The sequence below is a fragment of the Plectrocnemia conspersa genome, unplaced genomic scaffold, assembly GCF_051122295.1.
Source record: "Plectrocnemia conspersa isolate PC_06_02 unplaced genomic scaffold, ASM5112229v1 ptg000002l, whole genome shotgun sequence".
Taxonomy (NCBI): Eukaryota; Metazoa; Arthropoda; class Insecta; order Trichoptera; family Polycentropodidae; genus Plectrocnemia; species Plectrocnemia conspersa.
The window spans coordinates 13,070,049-13,092,156 of NW_028277166.1; the positions used below are offsets into that span (position 1 = coordinate 13,070,049).

The 22,108-nt window shown below is 31.2% G+C and overlaps 1 protein-coding gene across 5 annotated transcripts in view; it reads right to left on the reverse strand.

Annotated features, from left to right (window-relative positions):
• dtn (transmembrane protein 132C dtn) overlaps nucleotides 1-22,108 on the reverse strand; it is a 195,437-nt gene that overhangs the window by 21,954 nt on the left and 151,375 nt on the right. For all 5 annotated transcript variants that reach the window (XM_088203838.1, XM_088203830.1, XM_088203870.1 and 2 more), the window contains exons 2-3: nucleotides 4,536-5,185; nucleotides 4,285-4,472 (exon numbers count right to left, since the gene is read on the reverse strand). In XM_088203838.1, the coding sequence (XP_088059964.1) occupies nucleotides 4,285-4,472; nucleotides 4,536-5,185 (838 nt within the window). The remainder of the gene's footprint in view (nucleotides 1-4,284; nucleotides 4,473-4,535; nucleotides 5,186-22,108) is intronic.

Below are 22,108 nucleotides of genomic sequence, written 5' to 3' on the forward strand. Positions count from 1 at the left end.
TCTTGGTGCGCTTTAACGCCCACGTCTTTAAAAATAAATTTTCCAAGCACAAACACCCTATCGTTTATCAAGACGTAAAAAAAGACGTTTAAGACGTCGTAAAAGGTCGTAAACATACGAATTTTCTCGATGCCCTACCAAAATTATCTACGTAAATATATTATATATAATATAAAAACATGTATGTTTTTATAACGCAAACGCGATAAATCAGTTGATTCGTGTGTTTGATGCTGATTCTTTTTTATCGGCAACAATTTCATACAAAATATTGACTGTGTATTATTGTGGACGTTGATGTACGATAAATGTATTAATATTAAATTTTTCATAAGCTGGATTGTAATATATGTTTCGTATTATCATACAAATATATAGAATTAGGACGCGGAGCTGGTTGAACCCCCGCAGGGTTGCTTTATTTGATATTGTCAATTGTGGGTAACGAAATTTCTATAGAAAAAAAATGTCAAGGGACACACGGAAAGGCACGAGTTGTTTCTATAATAAATTCTTAATACGTAGTATGTATGTATATAACTTTTTTTGTATTTATATAATAACAAATGTGTATAATATAATATAATAAATACATCTCTTGATATATAATATTATACAAATATATCACAAGATATATTGAATTTGAGCAACAAAAATAATATTACTCGTTTATTTTTTATTTTACAAACTAAAAAAAGTCGGAATAGAATGTCACCGCCTTCAAAAGGCACAAGAGGTTAGTGGTCGTGCAATGACGCAGACGAAACCCGTGTTGTAGGTCTACTAGCGCTTGCCGACAATGATTGTGCCATTATGATGAACAACTTAGCAGGTGCCGAAGGAACGGCGACCGGTCTGAAGTTTTTGATACACGATTTGGCACATCGGGGTGACTTTCGTACATCTCCATGCGACGAATTGAAAATAAATCGAAGGGGAGCTAGGAGATTAACCTAACAGCCCTGCAATATAAAGTCAGGAATAAAGTACGGTCCTATGGAACTAGCTTGAGCTTCTCAAAACCGTACTTATGTTCAAAATGTCAATTTCGTTTATGGCTAAAACATATCGAGAGGTGAAATTGTCTCCATTGCGATCGGGAGCTGAATATGATTCGTCATAGACGGAATAAAAATACATGTTGAACAGTATAACCATTATACTGTAATGGATGATATAACAATATCTATTGTTTCTGTAAGCATAATATAAAATCATTTCTGAAATATTAAAATTAATCAGCCTTTTAGAATCGCTCGATATTTATACAATTTTATTTTTTTCTTTAGAAAAAAGTACACAATATTTTTAGATATACTGTTTGATATAACCATAACATATATTCATTGAAGTATTACTAACTATATTTATTTTTCAAGAGTAAGATTAGTGACTTTATTATTATATTAGGCAAGAGTCGGGTCTGAGAATTAAGGTGGGGATTAAAAAGCTCTTAAAAATACTCTTAAGGGAGCGTGGGACTTTGAACTATGATACTTCCGAAAAGCCTCTTAATTATTCTCAAAATATTGTATCAGAGAATAATGAAATTATAATTGTCTAATAACAATATTGATGAATAAACTGAAATTATTAATTAATGAGCTTCAGCACTTCATCTTATTAAAATGTATTTTTAACTTCTATACATATATTTCTAAATGGCGTGGATGGCACGTGTGTCTTTTTTAAGACAACGCGAATAGATTGCATCGCTGACATGCAAATTAATCTAGAAAGGGGTCTAACTTTCACCGCCTCAAAGGAAGCACAAGGCAGTCTCTAAAAGCGATAAGAGCGACACAGGGGCGCCAAAATCGCACTTTTGCCACGCACCCTTGAAACGACGCAGGATACATCTTATCGAAACAGGATCAGGATTCGGAGAGGGTATTGCGTATCAGCCGCAAACGTGGTTCACTATATCGATTAATAATTTAGACTTCAAGGAGCACTCAAAGCGTATTCTATTATATATAAAATGCTCAATACACGGTGATTCTAAAATTTATTTTTATTTATTTACTAGAATATATTTTTTCAGTATGTTAACGCGATCAAAGTTAAAAAACTCGCAAACGATTCAAAATAACAATTAAAACAATCAAATCTGCAGTGAAACGGTTCGCCGACCTCACTAACAAGTTTTTAACGTCATTACGAAGTTTCAATGAGCCGAAAATTGGTTTTGGCAAGTGCACGGAAACACGTATTCAGTGCGGGCTATGCCTCTATTACCGCACAATATGTAAAGGGTGTGTGTTTATGTAATTAGGACAAGATCTAAACGACCAAATTTACGGTTTAGAGATCCCTATCTGGACATGACACAATGTGCGGCTTGCCACGGGCACTTCCTTCCGAATGGGTTGCTAAATCGCCACTGCGTCGCTTCGCCGTGAAAAGGATATCTCATTTCCCCAGGACATATTTTTGCGCTCGACTAATTCGCATGCATCATTTATAACACCAGTGCCGGTGTTTGCGACGATAACAGTTTAGTGAAAGTACTTTCATATAAGCAAAGTCATGATAATAATAATTCAATTCCGAGCAGATTTTTTTTTATATATATTTAACGAGAAATATCTTTATATGTAATATATCTATCACGATCAAAGTTTATAAATTAAAAAAAAAATACTATTTTGGTCACTTATGCAGCTATTCTACCACGCTACTAGTTCTCGATCCAGCGATAAATGAAGTTATTAAGTATTTAGAAATTCGGAAATATTTTTTTATCAACATACAATACAATATAATACAACGAAAAACCCTCTCGTGTCGTTTGCTGTTACGAACTATGTAAATTTATTAAAATACTATTATATGCTCGGTTTATTAAGTCGTCAATGCAGATAATATGTCTTACCTATTGTATTTACCGATAAATATAGAGAGTATTTTCTATCAATTTATCATAGTATGGAACGAGATCTATCAAGAAACAACGATATTTTTAGTTCTAAATATAGTATTGCATGACTATCCATAACATAAGTGATACATAAGATACACATTTCATGAAAATTTGATTATTTTATTAATATATATTTTTTCAATTGCTCATGGAGTAATGCATTCATTATTTTAAAATAAACACTATTTTCACTAAAGTAAATTCGGTTTCTTTCAAAAGGATTTTCATTGCGATAGAATTGTTTTTCAATTGTGTTCCGCGAGATATTGCGGAAATATATTTATCTCGCACAATAAGCCTCGCGTCAGTCTGGTAAAGTAGCATTATTGGAAAATGTACATTTAAATAAGCCATTCGTCTCCAATTCCAGGAATTGGTTTATTTCTGTCCCTGGTATTTATTTCTATGATGAATATAATACATATAATTTTACCAAAGCTAAACATTATTCGAGTAATCAGAAAAATTATAAAAAAAAACATTTCTTAAAAAACCTGCTGTTTCATTAAATTAAAATGGAAATATATGTACCTAAGTACATATATTGACAGCGGTCAGTCAATTTTTATTAATTTAATTTTTAGGAAATATTTCGCTGCGTCTCTAAATAAACTTGACTGACATTATGGTTTAAATTTTTAGCTAATTATAAATAGCAATTTTAACGAAAATGTATGTGGGTATTTTCTTTTAAGGTAAAAGATCAAATTTTGTTTGATCGTTAATTTTTCGTTACGAAGCTAAATAAATACAGTAATTTTCTTCTGAAAACAGCAATTTTTTATCTAAATTAGATCGTGTGTTAAAGTAAGTATACAAAATAGTATATCCTGTATCTGAAATATATATTTTAAATTTTTAATAATTTTAATTTATGTTATCATGGTATTTATATGACACGAAAATATTTTTAAAGATTAGATGGATATGTATTATATATTCTGTAGAAATAAGTAGCAACTTCTAATTAGAATTAATACTGTATTAAATGGACTAGATAAACCAAATTTGTCAATGCAAAAAAATATATTTATGTATATATATTTATGACTTCTTATATTATATTATAATATAAGTTGAGAGTAGAAATATTAAAATATGAAATAGCTTAATAATTCAGTTGAGTTCTAAATGTCATACATTATACACCCTGAATGTACACAAGTATGATAATAAGGGAATTGTGCGAAACAGGCAGGGCGGCTACGCAAACTTTGTGATTAAGGCACCATCTGGCACAATCTTGCCAGGGTTCAAATAATGTAGAGTTAAGAATTTAGCACTTGAATTATTCAACGACTGCTGCCTTTGCCAGCAGATGGATTAATTATCATACAAATTTGCTTATCGCCATCAATTACCTGAGAATGAAGAACGTGATGGGTCTGTCTGGCTCGTGACGCACAATCACCGGCAGATGAAACCTGGCGAGCGGGTAAAGTGGTGCTCTTGGAAGCAACAGAGCCAGAGAATCGTCAGCTCGAACTTCTCGCGGAGGAGCGCGAGCTTCTGTCAATTGCACTACTCCTAGACTAGTAGCTGGTTGTATCTAAAATGAAATGATACTGTAGTGTTTTGATCGTATTGATAAATATATTTATGTTGAACTTACTTGTACTCTAGGCATGCATCCACCGCCATCGGGATCAGCGGCTCTTGGTTCTAATACGGAATAAGCTAGTTGTATATATCTTGGGGGTTGCTTAGGAGGCGGAGATGGTTTTCCGTCTCGCGTTGGTGGCAAAGGAGCAGTCGACCACCAACTTGCCGGAACTGCCAATTGAGCTAAACATGCTCCTTCTCCTCCTTCAGGGCTGCAAGCAGCTGCTAAAGGAGCGCGACCAGGAGCTCTAGCGTGCAATACGCCGCAAACTCTAGCTCCTGCTTCGCCACCGGCATGAAACAGCACTCGTATCACGGGAGAATCTCTAGGAATTTCCCTGACGACAACATGAGCTGACATGTCTAATCTGATGGGTGCTGCGTCTATGGAAGCGTTCCTCGAACCAGGAATGGGGGCAGGTGCTAAAGGATCCGGAACCAAGGAACGCGCTGGGACCGTTTGTTTAGTCGAAAACGGTCCGTACGAAGCACGTACGGAAACGGCCCTAGCTGTCTGGAATACGGTGAATCTATCCACTGACAAGGGTGCACCGTCCGTTGAACTTCCTGCACTGACCACCCCCGGGCCTCTTGCCGTATGCTTGAGAAAGAATCCGCCATCCTTATTTTCGAAGTGGACTTCCACGCACACGCCCAAGCCTGCAACGAAAAAATTAACAAATTAATTTATCATGTCAGTAGCACGGTCGCGAAACGAGCCCTGAGGGCGACATTATATTTGCATAGGGAAACTCGTGGAATGACCAAAATAAATATTCCACTGGGAAGCGTTTTAATACAACGCTTACATTTGCGACGATCGATAAATCCGAGATGGCAGCACACATCATAAAAGATCCAATGAGATTTTCAACGCTAACCAGTTCAAGCAGTCCCAGAAGGATAATTGCGTTTATAAAACAAATTATCGCTAAATTAACTGTACACATATCCGTGCCAAAAACCAACAGGATAAATCATAATGTAAACTTTATAGAGCGCGTCACGTCGCATTATGATCGCGGTAAAGCATATAAATTTTCGTCATGTGCCTAGTGCCAGATTAGATCGCTCACAAGTGAAAAAAAATGTGTGTGAAGTCGAGAAAAAATATAAAAATATGGTGAGGTTCTTCGTTTTATTTTGCCAGATTTTGTTCACGGTATAAATCAACGTCTTTTCGGCGACCGAGTGCCGTATGTCTTAATCTGTAAATTATGGAACGTATTAAAAAAAACGCACGCTATTCAGCAATTTAAGATTATTAATATGTGACATTATATCTTAAAGGAACAAATAAAATAGATTACCGGAAAAATATAAATTTTGTTTTAAATATTGCAATAAATTATCTATAGATAGATAATCATTTAAGTAAAGTTCATAATTCAGGTGGAAAAATACCAGAATGATCTCTAACCAGAAATTACTTTTTAGCTATTCTGAAACGATTCGTTGTTCTGCTCTTAAGCAGAACATATTTTCTTAATTTTTTGCGGCGTTCTTTTTCGATAGCTTATTTTCATCCGTGTAAATATTTGCGATAATCATAAGATCGTGACCATAATATACGATATTAAACATTACAGGAGTTGTGTATCATTTTTGTTATTGTATTATAATAATGAACTTGTGTACATCTCCAATAACAAATCTTATTCTTGGTATCCAATTTGAGCCAACTTTGTCATGCCAAAGTGTTCGTAAAGAATTTTCAAAATTGTATAATAGGATTCCCCGATGAATGTTATTAGTTGTTTCTCCTTCATCTAATTTTAGATATTTCTCTACATTTACAATGTTTTGTGTTTTAATGACATCAACAGATCTAACATATCAATGATCGTGTTTCAAAGATTCACGTTTATGTTTAAAGGCTCACTTTAAGGATAAGTGTTCCATGAAATATGTTTATTATATAAACGCTTATTACAATATAAAAAAATGCATACAATAATTTATTATGGCCAAGTCTGTAAGTCTTGAAGACGACAATAGCGTTTTTGTCCATGGTAATAAGTGGTTTTAAACAATGTCACTCTAAAGGGTGCAAGACACCCAATACTGCATAATAACCACAAACTTTCAAAAGCTGTTATTAATCACTTCACTACAGCTATAAAAACAAACAAAGTTAACTACGCAAACAATACGTGCAATCTTGCATCGAATGTCTTTGTTTTTCGGATCCCTTGGCTAACGATCGCCACGATAGTCACATCTGGCTACTCTCTCTAATAGGCATCAACAAAATGCGATTGGTTCTCAATTATCATTATCAACAAGTTATCAAAGCTTCCTCCAACATTTGATAAAATTAGCAGAACATCGGAAATCACAAAAGCAAATGAAGAGAACACCGGTAACAGAGAAATTGAAAGATCTTTATTAGCTGACGCAAGCGGCGAGAAAAATATCACCTGAACGAACGAAAACCTTATTTTATTCAACTAATATTTTTTTTATTAACTTATTTGAACAGAAAAGAGCAAAAAATCATTTTAAATGAAATAAATATATTGTATCGTATTTATAATAATTGTTTAATATGTACATATATGTAAGTAAGCAATTTGATATTTTCTGTACATTAATGCTTTTTGTATAAGTAGATATTTTATCTTATTTGTAAAATTACAAGATAATTCATCCATTTTGTTATGACAACATTAAATCCATATGTTCGTTATGCGTTAACATTTAATTTAACAACTACTACAAGTTAACAAAGTGTACTTTTTGAGTTAATCTCCATAGCGACTCTTAAATATACTTTATTCATAACAGTTGGGTATTCATATGGGACCGTTTCATAGCTACATAATACTAAACTTGAATATATACATATGTATACAGATAAATTATGTAATTAGTTTATGTATGTATATATGATATAAATTGTAAATTACAATTGTGCAAGAACTTTTTTTAGAATAATTTAATATATTAAAACTAGTGACGAAACATTAAATAATTGTCTTCTAAGAATTGTTTTTCTTCTAAAATGTGTTATGCCAAAACATAACGTGTCTTGTTTATTTTTGCTCTAATTTATCGTTTAATTTTTCTTTTACGCATCACTGATTAATAATTACAATTTACAATTATAATTTTACGCTCTAAAAAACAATTATAATTTTTAAAGTAATATTTTTGATGCCAAAATTGCTACAAAATACAGAATATTTTAGCAAAATATAATTGCCGTTATTTTTTGTAATTATATATTTTTAATATTTACATTAATTTTATGATACTAAACTTTTATCCAAAACGATTCAATTACTTGATTTTAATGTAAGCTTATACACTAATTTCAAAGAGGATTATTGAATTTTTGTAAAAAAAATATTATTATCAAGTCTTTTGAATCAAAAATTAAAAGTACAAGCATATAAATAAAAAACACGTGATTTTTTCTATTAAAACAGTTTTTTTTTATAAACTAAGAAATAATGCACTCGTTAAGTATTGTATCCTAGAGTAATGAAAACAGAATTATGATTTTATAGAAATTCATAATAAACATAAATAAATATTGGATCCACTTAATATTTCAACCGTAAAATATATCACAATCTAGACATCTTTATTAAAGATTATACCAACATTTAACATTTTAATGGACAGGTTAGAAAAAAATCACGTAGCAAAAGCAGTATAGTTAGTACTCTTCTAAAGCTTTATGGCTTATACTTTCAGAGCACGTAAGCAATGTATTTATTTGTTTTGATTTAACCTCTAACACATGGTTAGGTTGGCTCGAACAAAGCAGCATTGAAGCGGTCAAGCTCGTTACTGCTTGCAAACACGTTCTAAAGCGCCTGGTTGTCATGTTGACATGTCAAGCACGAACAATAAAACGCATCATTAAGACAAATGTGACCTATCAAACTACAGCAGTTTAGTGACTACTTGTTTATGTGAAAGATTCTGGAAAGTCTCGCAGGGTTTTTGTATTCGTTTATATTTTAACTCACACGTCAATATGTTATTCATCAAATCATTTTGACGTGTTAATTAATTTCACACTATGTAGCGCTCGCACCTGCAGTCATAAATTACAACCTGACGATTAAATGTCATATTCTCTACTGACACATTCTCGCATGTGCTTAATTTAAATATTCTGGGAACCAATGTCTGTCCGTGATGTAAGACATCTTTCCTGTCATTGAAAACGTTGGCGGTCCCCCGTCTTCGACGGAAGCTTGTTTGCTCTCAAGGAAAAGGTGCTCGGCGGCTAATTCTCAGTCGGGTCTCGTCCGGCTGGTGGACATGCTCCTTTTGTACCAGCAAGCTACTCTCCTTTTAGGCAAAGTTCCCAGAATGCGTGATTCATGCTTGGCGAATTCCTTGACGGCGCATTCCGAGCGCAATAAAAGAAATATGTGCGCGTTCCCAATTGGCGGCAATGAGTCCATGTGTGAAAAAGGGAAAACAGGGACACTATATAAACAATGACGATGTGGCATACAAATTGTTTTAGTACGTGTTTCATAATTTTATTGCACAAAACAATATAGTACATATGCAGTTTCGATCATAAGATCATAACAATGTTCAAGTGTGTCTAGATAAATAGTATAAAACCAGGGTTGTGCGAGAGATGTAGATATTAAGATTGAATAAAAAACAGTGGTTTTGTTCAAGAATCTGAACTGAATCCGTGATATTAAAAATAATCTGTAATGATTTCTACAACTCGCCGGAAAATCAACTGAAGCTGCATTAAACGGTCTCAAAGCATAAATTATCTACTAAACATATTATAGAACTCACTGCTATTGAGGCCAAAAAAACAATATTTACTATAAAAAGCGCATTATATAGAAAAGCAGATAATTGATTTGTGAACTTCAGTTTTAAAATTAAAAAAAAAGTTTACTACATTTAAAAATAGATTTTTATTGCATATTGTAAATAAGCAGCACAGATGGAAACTATGGATGCTATAAATAATCATTTCTAGCCCAGAGAAAAATAAATTTTTATAATTTTTAAGATAATCGCAGAAACTAATTATTAAGTTTTGGAATAATATATTAAAATAGTAACTCGGAGATATGAAATATTTTGAGAAAAAATATATTTGACATTTTCAAAAGCTTTATATATAATACCTATGTGACAAAATATACTGAATTTTTATGGTTCGTTTTATTCAAATAGTCGCTAAATAGAAGGAAAAGAGGAATTAAATATGAAGTAGAAAAAATACTAAAAAGATTGGGTCAAGCGTAAAATCAATCATGATATATTGCGATCGCGCAAATGAATAAAATATAACTAGCTATAAAGATATGCACGAAATCGTGTTTTATATTCTTATCAGCTCTTTCATAAAGAATATCAAATTGCGCCTAAAAGGTGGAAGAATAATAATAATGATTTCCAATAAATAATCGCAACCCTTCGCTTAAAGATCACAAAAGGCCGCACGAAAGGCAGCGAATATAAATGTAAATTTAATACAAAAAACCACGCTTCAAAAAAGCGTTTTGTCGAATTTTTAAACACACGTATGTATAAATACACACATGCATGCGTGTGTGTAATAATATCAAAAGTTTCCGCAAAGAAAAGGGCTGGAACGACCTTTATTCTCTTCCACTGTGTGTGGCGCAGCAGTAATATGTTAGAATTTTGCGACGCTAAAAGTTGTCGCCGAGGTCGTGTTTTAATTTAAACTGTGGCGTCTGAAATGCGTATTTGTTCAGAGAAAAAGGTTTTCCAAGTCGACACGTTCGCGCCAACTTTTTGACAATTGGACACCCTTTGAGGCCCTACGGCGTCTCTTGAAAATAATAATATAGAAATTGTACGCTCCGCCCTCGTACGACGTGATACGTAGAAAGTTTTGTGTGTTTTGACTTATTTTTATGATACAATATGTTTTGTTACATAAAATTATGTTCTTGATGGCAGACATAAGCATATTGAGACCGACAGAACATTCGGTTTTATCCATTGTTGGGCAAAAAAATAAGATTGAGTTTATTTCTTAACATAGTATATATTACCGACACTTAAATATTTTGTATATTTTTTAAGCCTATTAGAAACATAGTTATACTTTCAGTCAAATGGCGATTTTTCAAGACTTTGTCTTATAGAAAGATTTTTTTTCATGGAAACCGATCATTGATGGTAAATATGTCGAATAAACTTGATGAAATAACCCATAATCTATAAATGCAATTCGAGACAATGCTGAAAATATAAGTAGCGCTAAACAAATTCCTGATTTCACTGCTATATGTTGTGTGAAATATACCTTAATGCTAAAGCAAGATACATACGATTCACTGAGTCATTTCCATATTTAAAATAAATAATAATGATAAACTACTACGAACGTTTGTATAAACAACATACCGCTGTATACCATAAAATTAGGTTTCTATTAAAAAATTATTAGCGTAACAAAAAAATCATGAGCCATCAAAATATATTCAATAGTAAAAAGTTTACACTTCTAATCAGAACTGTCGAAGAATAAGTATTCCCTGCAACTGTCAATTCCATAACTTTTTATTAATCATCTTCAGTCCATCGTTGCATAACTCGCGCCATGATTGATCGAACTTCATTATGGAAATTGCGTAAATTGGAACACAATAGCCGCAGGAACGCCATTGTCGTTTGTCGATAGTTAGTCGAGTGTGAAAAATGATCATTGATTCGGCCCACGTGTCACGGACGATTGGATCGAAACGATCGAGCAATCATGCTAAATGGACTAGAGTACAACCACGATGTGTTACACGAATGGACATACTTTATGAACGAACGTGAATCATCTTCCTAACCCATCAATGGGGACACCGTCACGTCAGGAAGTGAACGACGGTATAAATAACGATAATTGAACGCAGTCAAAATACGTATTTATACCTGTCTCTGTAGTTTACGTAAATTGTACAGGGTGATTTAAAGTTACATGCTTATATAAATAACTTATTACTTCTCATTCGTATACGAAAGATGCAAAACATTAAAAAATTTATTACAAATTATGAAAAATAAGTATTATCAATATGGTATGATATTAATATATTATTATGATTTTAATTAAAGCTTGTACATATACATAATGAATCCCCGGATCGATAATAAAACTGAATTACAAAATTTGTATCCTTTTTTAAAAGCAAAATCACTATTATATTATATAATAGAAACTGTTATATTATTAATGAAATTTAACTCATAAAAGTGATATTAATAATTTTTTACTTCAAAGCAATTTTAATAAAAATACTGAAAACACTAACGATTTATTATACACACGTATAATAAATCGTACTATTTTTAATAAATTAAAAATAATTTGTGTTATAAATTTGTCAGGAAAATTTATAATACAATAATTGCGATGGTATTAGACGCTAAAAACTCACAAGAAGGGTCTCATTAAATTATGAAGGTTTTAACAATAATAATTGATTGCTTTAACAATATACATTAGAATTGCGCAGAACACACAGAATTGCACAATAGCCACGCAGACTTCGAATGCCAGCAATTATCGCAAAAAAACATTAAAACATTTTTCCCTAAACTTGAAAACTTGTATGAAAAAATAAATACTAATGACTTCTCAAATAAGCGCTGTAATTATAAGACGTCCACCTTTAACCAGCTATAACTAAAAGAGATGATTTTGAAGGTAGAGTTAGACAATAATGCGATTGACTCGCAATTAGCAATGTATTTTATTCATTCAAGCTTTCTCAAAGGACAGTCACTCCATCGAATAAAAATCAACTGCGAAACACGACGACTAATGCATTTCTATTTTTTCTATACATGTCTTCGGTAAATTACATATTTTGTACAATTAACTAGTAAGAGTTTTTCGACATTCAACTCACTCGGCTACAAATCCAAAAATAAACTAATCGATTTGTTTTTCTTGGATTTTCTAAGAAACGATTTGTTTTTCGTCGACGAAAACATGTCCATTAACTGTATATATTAACACATAAAAACCGTGGACCGTACTACAAAAGCGAGTATTGATACATACCTTCACCAAACAGATACCAAGCGCAGAATGTCATGATACAACGACAGCAATTTTACACAGTTATACAGTTTAATAAGAAACAATATACGACAATTATAAGGAGCCTGGTTCCACCCTGAAGTATTGATATTAGTCAGAGGACCAAGGACAAAAAGGGGCGTTAGACTTGCCCATATTTCTCATAAGTATATCACTTTTTTCAGACACTTCATTCATAAACTTAATTCCCTCTTATGATTCAAAATTACCACTTCGCTTCTGATTTGTAATAAACAAGAATTCAACAAAACTTGTAAAACTATGACAAATCTAACGAGATAAATCATAAGAGGACCATGGAAGACAAATACTTTCCATAGACCAGGACAAGATAAATCAGTCATTCGAAGAGTTACTTAGAATTGCCAAAACTTAGATACAACTTAAAAATTGAATTGCCAGATTTAAAAATAATTTATATAAAATTTTGAAATCATAAAAATAAAGGTTCAGGTTGCCACATATTAATTTTGATAAATGTAATACATTTATTTAAGATAAATGTATTTTTTCGTTAATATGCATTTACAAAAATATTTTCTTATATATATATAATAAAAAATGTAACTTAATTTGATTACTAATGTCTTTACGTTATTCTTTTTTAGAAATATTGAAAATACTTTATTGAAACATTCATATAATGGATTTTTATGTTCACTCACATTAGTAGAATGAAATCTTCACACACGTTAATTAGAAGTCAAAGTTTCTAACGTAAGTGGTCACAAACATGAGAAGGGTTTGTTTTTGTAGTAAAGAAGAAGGATGACACTTTATATATTTATCCTTATAAATAGTTAACTTTGAAACACACTGTACACACAAATAATATAATATAATTCCACACACTTCCTAAATGACGGGCGCCACTCACCCATTCACGCCTCATATCTCCTGAATTAAATTCACATAGAAAGCTTAAAATAAACCTGCCCGAATATTTAAGTACATTCTTCAATATTTTTAATATGACGAGTAAAAGAGAAAGCTATGTGGAGGGTAAAAAAAGCAAATTCCACTAACGAGACCATAAATTATATGAAGAGCACTCCTCGGACGAATTCCGACCATTCGTTAAAATCCTTCCTTTTTTCCTGCGAACGTCTGGCGTTTAATTCGCAACCCGGCAAATTGACTCTGCCAATTAACCGAGGGTGTGTTCCAGTCCTGCCAGGACTTTCATTATTTGCCAGACAGTAGGACATTACTGTCTCGAACCGCATAAACTATTAACTATATTAAAGACGTTTCATATATATGAAAATAACCAATTCCATACAAGTGATAAATATAATGGTTTATTACCATAGTAAATATATTATTTATTTCGCTAATGAAAGTCAAGAACAATTGATTTTCTATTTACATATATCTGTTAACATAAATTGCATGCAAATAAAAATAGAATACCATGCAAAACTGCAATTACATTTACGACGTTGCATGTTGCTTTATGCTTTTAGTCTATCAGAATTATCACGACATTCTTTGTCTTCCAGACCTTAACCACATACACGTATACCAGAAATTTCGTAATGGATGTTAAACTTGGAAGTTTTATGAGCCAAGTTTTCTACTTTGAACAGTTGGCGCTTTCCTTATAAAATAATCCAAGTATCTATGAATATTATATTCATACCCACATGCATTCGTGAATGTAGGAAAATAATATAATGACATGAATACAGCAGTGCTAGGTCTTAAAAGTATATAAACAAGATGAAATAAATTATACATATAACCATTTAATTAAAATCAACAACAAAATATATTGGATTGCATTATAATATTAATAAAGATATCAATGTTATTTATTTATTCCAGTAAATATTTTTAAAAACTAGCATAGAATATGTTGTAATATTATATAAATATTTTTACTGTTTACTGTAGTATTAAGGATTCAGCATTAAACATATCGTTCGATTATTATTAAGGTACTTAAATTTATTTTATAATTCAAGTAAAATTATCTGTTATTTTTAAATATTATAAAAAAAACTATTGTAAATTTCTATTAAATAAAATAAATAAATTTACTTCCATCAGCGGTTTTTTTTATAAATTATCGACGATATTTAATCATTATAAATAAACTAGCAGTCAGTCCCTCACTACCGTGAGGTACCGGAGCTGGTGAGTGTACGAATGCCAGCCCTCAATTTTCTTGGGCTATAAATATTATTTTTGATTCGTTCTGATTTTTGTCAATCTGTTATTAGTATTTATTTGTTAAAATTCAATATTTAAACTATTGTGTAGCTGTATAGAGTATAAATTTGATTCAATGGTATATTTTTGCAAAAACATTGCATATTTTTATTGTTATTTACTGAATAGACTGGTTTTAAAATATTGAAATATAATGGTTGCTAAAGCCAGCACTTCAAATTCGTTATTTAAATACCATTTTTAATGCTATTGTTAAATTATATTATAATAAAACATATTTCAGTTAATTGCTACTATTTTTATGTGTATATTTTATAATAATAATAATTATGTTTCAAATTAATATTTCCATAACTCAATAATACCTTAGACATCAAATTATGTTATTTCAAAGTATATATTACCAAATAAAATCAATTATTTTTAATATATGGTTCCGTATTTATTATTAAATTTACATTTCTAATAAAGATGAATACAAAAGTACGACCTAAATCCATATTTCAGTGCAAATTTTAACCGCGAGCTAAATATTCATTTATGTTAATTCAATTCCGCGTCTTTACGGCGATACAAAATAAATATAAACTCAATAAGGTATTTCGTTTCAGTTAAGATTCCAACGTGAGTTTTTTCTGGTTATTTTTACATGAACAAACAAGGCGTCGAGCAAATATTTCAAGTTTCTCAATTATAAGCTTACCCAGTCGGGCAAAGTTTGGCTGCGAGCGAAAGCTAAGGGCTTAAGTCAGTATTAAGACGTGTCGGAAAGTACGGCAATAGTATGTCCAACTCGGGCAGACTCGAGGAGATAATTAGAAAGTTGTACTCCGAGTCTGTCTATTTGGCCATCCTTCTGTGTGGTTCGTTAGACCGAAGCATATTATTCTAGACTAAATATTTTTTTATAATAATACCAAGAGGCATTTTTATATAAGGCTCAACTTACACAGTAACAATGTTAGATACTGCGAAACCGGAAACTTCATTATGACACCATAGTTATCAGGTCGGATGTTATGGTATCAGAATTAATAGCACCGTATTCTTCCTACGTCAATCCGTTTTCAAATTTCCCCGGCATCAAAATAATATGCTTTTAGTGTGTCTTGTCCTCATGCATAACACATGAATCGCTGAGGTGTCCCCGGTCACTTGAGTTATGCCCCCTTATTGTTTTGAGACCCTAAAAGGCCGCCGGCTAAAGCCTCGAGTTCCCTTATAAGGTTCAAACATTTTCCGCCCTGACATTAATCCGGAATAAAAGCACACTCAGCGGAAATTCTGACCGAAACACATGATAAATGGCCTTTCACATTTGCGAAATTTGTTTATAAGGCAAGGCGTAGTGGGAAAAGAAAAGTGTAATATGGAAATTTGTTCCAAGGAAAATTCGATGATGCTGCGAGGAAAATCATACAATCCGACGTCGCTGAAAATTGCCTTAGAAATCAAATTATCGCGCGTCGACTTACATTGATGTTATAAAGTCAAACAGCGTTCCTGAAACTTTTTATATTATGCAAAAATATAAATATATGTTTAAATATTACACCGATATTTTAAATTAGTAAATTTCATTTTATACTTATATTTTCTGCACCACTATCAGATAGTAATATTAATGACGCTATACAGCAATTTTAATGTGATGTTGCAGCAAAGATATAATATAAGTAATTATTAAATTGTAAACAACAGCTATTTATAAAAATCTACGTATTTAATATATGATGTATATTAATGTAAAGTAAGAGATTCTGATAGATGACAAATTTCTGCCATTCTCAGAGCTCAAGATTTGAAACAAGTTGACAAATCGTCCCACTTTCTGACAGGAGATATTCGCCATCGGCGGTAAAAACACTGAGTTTAGACTCGCGCCATCTAAATCTTGTCACTCGGGCTATCTGAATATGACAGTAAAAAGAGGGTAACACGTAAATCCTGTCTGAAAGATTCAAATAGGCGGAAAAATGCACGAAAGCTACTAGAGACGAGAGCTTTTCTCTAGCAATATATATTTGCACATTTTAATATATATAAATTTATATAAAAATACGAATATGCCTTCACGTGTATAGTTTGAAGAGTTTTCCTAATTCAGCGCAGTTGGCAACTTTATGAAAGTAATTTTCTTCCCATTTCGCCTCTCTCGTCTGCGTTAAGCCACTTTTATTTTTTCGCTTTACTTTTAAAACGGCGCGTTATATTTCAGGTTGTGTTAGCATAAAGGAGAATTAATACATACATTTTCTGGGTAATCATCGCCTTTTTATGCATACACGATCCAAAACATGGAAATTTAAATAGTATGTAGTATTTTTTTGTTTATATATACATATATATATATGTAATATTAATCAAATTCTAATCAAGTAGAATTATTTTAACATATATTTAAATTGTTTTAAATACGTTTTTTCAGGCGCAAAAGTTCAATTTTTTATTACGAATCACAATAAAAGAAAAAGTGCGACAAAGGCAGTTAAATTGCTTCATAACTTAATTACCTGGATGACAGAAGAGACGCACTCAGAAACCGGAGATAAAAAGAACGAATAATTGTCACGGTGGATGGGCGCACAGAAATGGAAGAAAAAAAGAAAAATTTTCGAGAACGAACGAAAAACTCGGTCGCAGATGCTGGGGCTTGAAATGATTGAAAAATTAATTGCCATTTTTGTGGTTTCATTATATGACAGTACGACACTTAATTGGTTGAAATAAATATTATTTGAGATTTCGATATCGATGAATACAGTTTTTATAAAATATGTAGTTTTATGCTTAATAAATATATTAATAAACATACTTTTATATTTAAATTATATATAGCTTATACCGTTAATTATAACTTCCGAGAATCATAAATAAAAATATTTCATTATTTGTTCAAAAAGCTCGTTAACATTCAATTTATGGCAATTTATAAATTTGTTCGATGGTATCGCAATTCTATTTATAAAATATCTGGTAAACTTGATACTACACAAAGGCAAAAATCAGAACTTTTAGTATTTTTTAAAGTAAAATATACGAGAATGTGTATAAAAAATCAATTAGAGTGTACTTATTATACATTTATTTAATCAATTGCACAAAAAAATATATTTAGAAAATATTTTTTTATATAGATTTCAGTGCAGAAATATTTTTAACCTTTTTTTATATGTATATGGCAAGTGTCCTAAATATATTATTTTATTACATTTTGCTGTCTAGAAATAAATATTTTATATGAAACGCTGTTTGGTATATACGCATACATTCACTTTTACAGGTAACTGATGAACACATAAACTAAAGTAGCCTACATTTTCCTACTGGAATAATAAATCAAAATTTTCCTGCATAAAAATCTAATATGTTCTTGTATTTAAAATACATGCGCATAATTAATGTCATTGATAAAATTGAGGATATCTTAAAAAAAATATAATGATATATTAAATATTTTCATGAAGTAGTATGTTCATAATTTAGTATTATACAATATGTTCATTATTGAAAATATTGTGTAATACTAATTATATTTTTAAGTTTCAATAAGATTAAACCGTGGCTACAACAGCACTTTGTAATATGAAATTATTTAGAAACGTTCAAGAAACAATGTATAATAAACAATAGTAGTGCTCTGGAACTTTTTATCACCAACAACAAACTAAAGCTTTTTCCAGAATTTCGCGACACACAAAACTTACTGCATAGACAGAACTTTAATTTTTAAATTATAGCAGTTTATTAGAAATATAATATTAATAATAATTTTCAATAAATAATAATTATTTAGAAAATTGGAAAGGTCGTTATTTGAAAAAAATGCATTGTATGATATAAAAGGTATTTATAGCACACAAGTTAAAAATAAATATTGTTATAAATTTATATGGGGTCCGATTTATTTAACCACAAGCTAGGTTAACTCTGGCACTACTGACGTGGCGGCGGCAAGAGCAACAAATCTTTGGTTAATCTCGTCGAAATCGCCTGTTTTGTGTCAATCAATCTGTGTCTAATTGCCACCCGTCAGTCAAAATAAAACATTTTTTTTCATTATGTATAAACCAAAAAATGGATACATGCCAAAGAAGAAAACACATATCACACATAAAACACAAACAAAATTTTGTGCAAAGACTTTCTAAAAGCTTATAAATCTAATAACTTTATTTTGATTTTTGATCAATATATTTTTGTCAGCGTTAAGGGTACATTTATTACTCGATTTAAAAGCAGTAAAAATGACCAAGACTACCTGAAAGCCGAATGGTTGGTTTCAAAACCATCTAAATGCAGACCACTGGACTAGGACTCGAACGTACGATAGAAATTACAGCATTGCTCTCTTAATGTGTTGATTACAATCATCGTACGCAGATAGTTTAACTATATATATATTATACAGTTATAAATAGTATTTTTTTCCGCCATAAAACATTTCATTTGCCGATTGAGAACTGAAAAGGACATTGGACTATTTTCTAATTTTCAAGGGTATATCTGTTTGAACACGGCCGTACTGAACTCACTTGCGCAGGGACTTTCACCAGGATTATATACATTTGAGTCATAACTTACCACTACCACTTATATACTTATATAAATGAGAGTTCAACCAAACTCCCTAAAGACAACCCTTATAACCCACAAAAAGCAGCCGCTATAAACTTTGAATAAGCTTAGAAATTTAAATCAATTTTCTTAGAGAACATTTATCTGGAGTATTGTAGAGCTTTTGTTCAAAGACCCTTTTGCTTAATGTTATTTTGTAGAAATGTTTTTTTAACTGCCACGCACTCCTTTTATACCAATTCAATTAGGCGCGTAGTTGAAGGGGCAATAGAAGTCGATTGTATAGATCAGTAGAACGTAAACTATGAGTTTGTAAAAATAAATTATTCAACAAGAATCAAGTACCAGTCAAATAGCGAAATAAACCTATATTATCAAAATTTATATTATTTTCTGTGACGGCAGTAGGTACAAACAGAAAACAGTCACAATAGCAGTCATGTGGAGTAGCAAACGACGCGATGCAGATCGCGTACTCTCTCAGTCTTTTAATGACTGCCAAATAGTCATGTGACTTGTCCAAAGGATTGCGATTTACAATATAGATTCAAACAAAAAATAAGGAAAGAATTCATTTTAAACGCACACCTCACATTAATTCTTATTCTTCTATTCTTAAAACTCGCGTTAAAATCTGTGACTAAAAATGATCATTCATCAATAAAGATAAATTAGTAAATAGTGGGACCACATAAAACCCTCGTTACGACTAGAACTAAAGAGTTTCTCATAAATAACACGCAAGAATTCTCCGTTGCATTAAATGAATATTTCTTTGTTACGAAACAGTCATGGAAAACAAAAAGCTGCGGAATTCAATCTCGGAGATGTCCATCAAGCAAATGTCACTTTCTAAAGGCGTATACATATTTCGTTGTTCTAAGAAGATTGGGTAGATGCGCGCTGAATTATTGTGATTGGTCAGCAAGCTTTTTACTCATATATGATATTCTCTATAAGCTGAAGTATATATTTATGCCTAAAATATACGAAAGAGTTATATTATTCATCTGTGAGATTAGGAAAATCTAGGAAAATATAATCTGTGATGATTGATCAGAATTATAATTATACAATAATCAGTAAATCTGATCTCTCAGATGTGATAAAAGTTGAAAAACACAATGGTTCATATGGTTCCAGGTTTTTGAAACTTTTACTCTTTTTAATTTACTGTTGACTTATTTATATGTTATGACTTAACATCTCATGAATTATGAAAATACAAAAAGCGAACTAAAATATTCTAAAATATATTAATTGTATAAAATTACAGCTACAAATAATTTATATTCAGCTAACCACGTGTTGTGCAAATAACTAGGCCACGAACGCAAATGAAACATACCCAGGAAAAAAATAATATAAAATATTTAAATGCTTGGGGTGTGTAAGTCATAAATATTTTTTTTCGTATACATTCGAGAGAAGTTTATCATGGGTTTTAAATAGATGTCTTGATTGTTTGACAAAAAGATAAAATACAGCTGATAATATATGATAAATCTGAGAGTGTTGTGTTGTCATTATACAAATAAGATTATTGGATCAAGTGGCCTCTTACTTTTGCACAGTCGTGTACAGTTGTATCAGTAGACTGGTTTTATGTTCGATTAAAATCAAATAAATGTTACATTCCATTTTTGTAATAAATTATAGTTCATTTACAGCGTACGTACTATATTTATGTATAGTTAAAATAATAAATAAACAAACATTTCAAAAGAAAATTACAAAGCCACACGGCGCGCTCGGGTCACGCAGCCCTTTAAGGTTTTTTTCATTTAAACTTTCCAACAGACGCTTTCATATTATACAGCCTTTTTTCACAACGTCAAAAATGAAACGACCGAAAAATGTCAAACGATGAAATATTCATTATGCGAACGATATCAAGCGATACGCTGATGGTTTTTTTCGGCCATTACGCCGACCGACATTACCGAGTTCGTATTAAGATTCTCATAAATCGTAGCGCGTGTGTATTATATTATAAAAATATAAATATGAAATATGCTACGACCGAAAAGACAAATTGTATTACACGAACGCTTAGCGGCGTCGTTACGATGGAAATGTGTTCGCATAACGCCGCTAACGATTTGTGTATTTTTTTATTAGACTCACCACCGCAGTATAGATTTTGTGTTCTGATAGCTCACCTGTAACAAAAAAAAAACATAAATTTAATTAATAAATTCGTTGATAATTGCATTATATTTTTAATATAGCAATAAATCTTAAGGGGTATTGTAGGCCACTACAATGCAATATTGCATCGCTCGAGTTGATCTGTTTTGTTCAGAGCGCTATTGTGTAAAAGGTAGATCGTAAATTGTGCTTTATAAGACTAGATTCTTATATATTTCATATTTTTTATAACAAAATAAAATATAATATTAAATAAAATATTAGGTTTTCAAGGATTAGTAAAAATGTACATATGTATTATATATTCATAATGATATTATATAATACAATTCGTAAAACAATACCAAAATTTAAATTAAAATACAAAAATTCACACTTCCTAAAAATTTAAATATTATAAAAAATAAACTATATATGTATGATAGTAAGGACTTGTATTTTACTTTCATTTAAGATTACAAATAAGGTGCCACGCGATTTTTTTTTAACCTTTTGAACGCGGAAATTGAATAAGGTCGTCCAATTGATTTTTTTATCTCTTTACGCAAAAATCAGCAAAAAATATGCTTTTTAAGAAAAATCTTTTTTTGTGAATAAACATATAATAT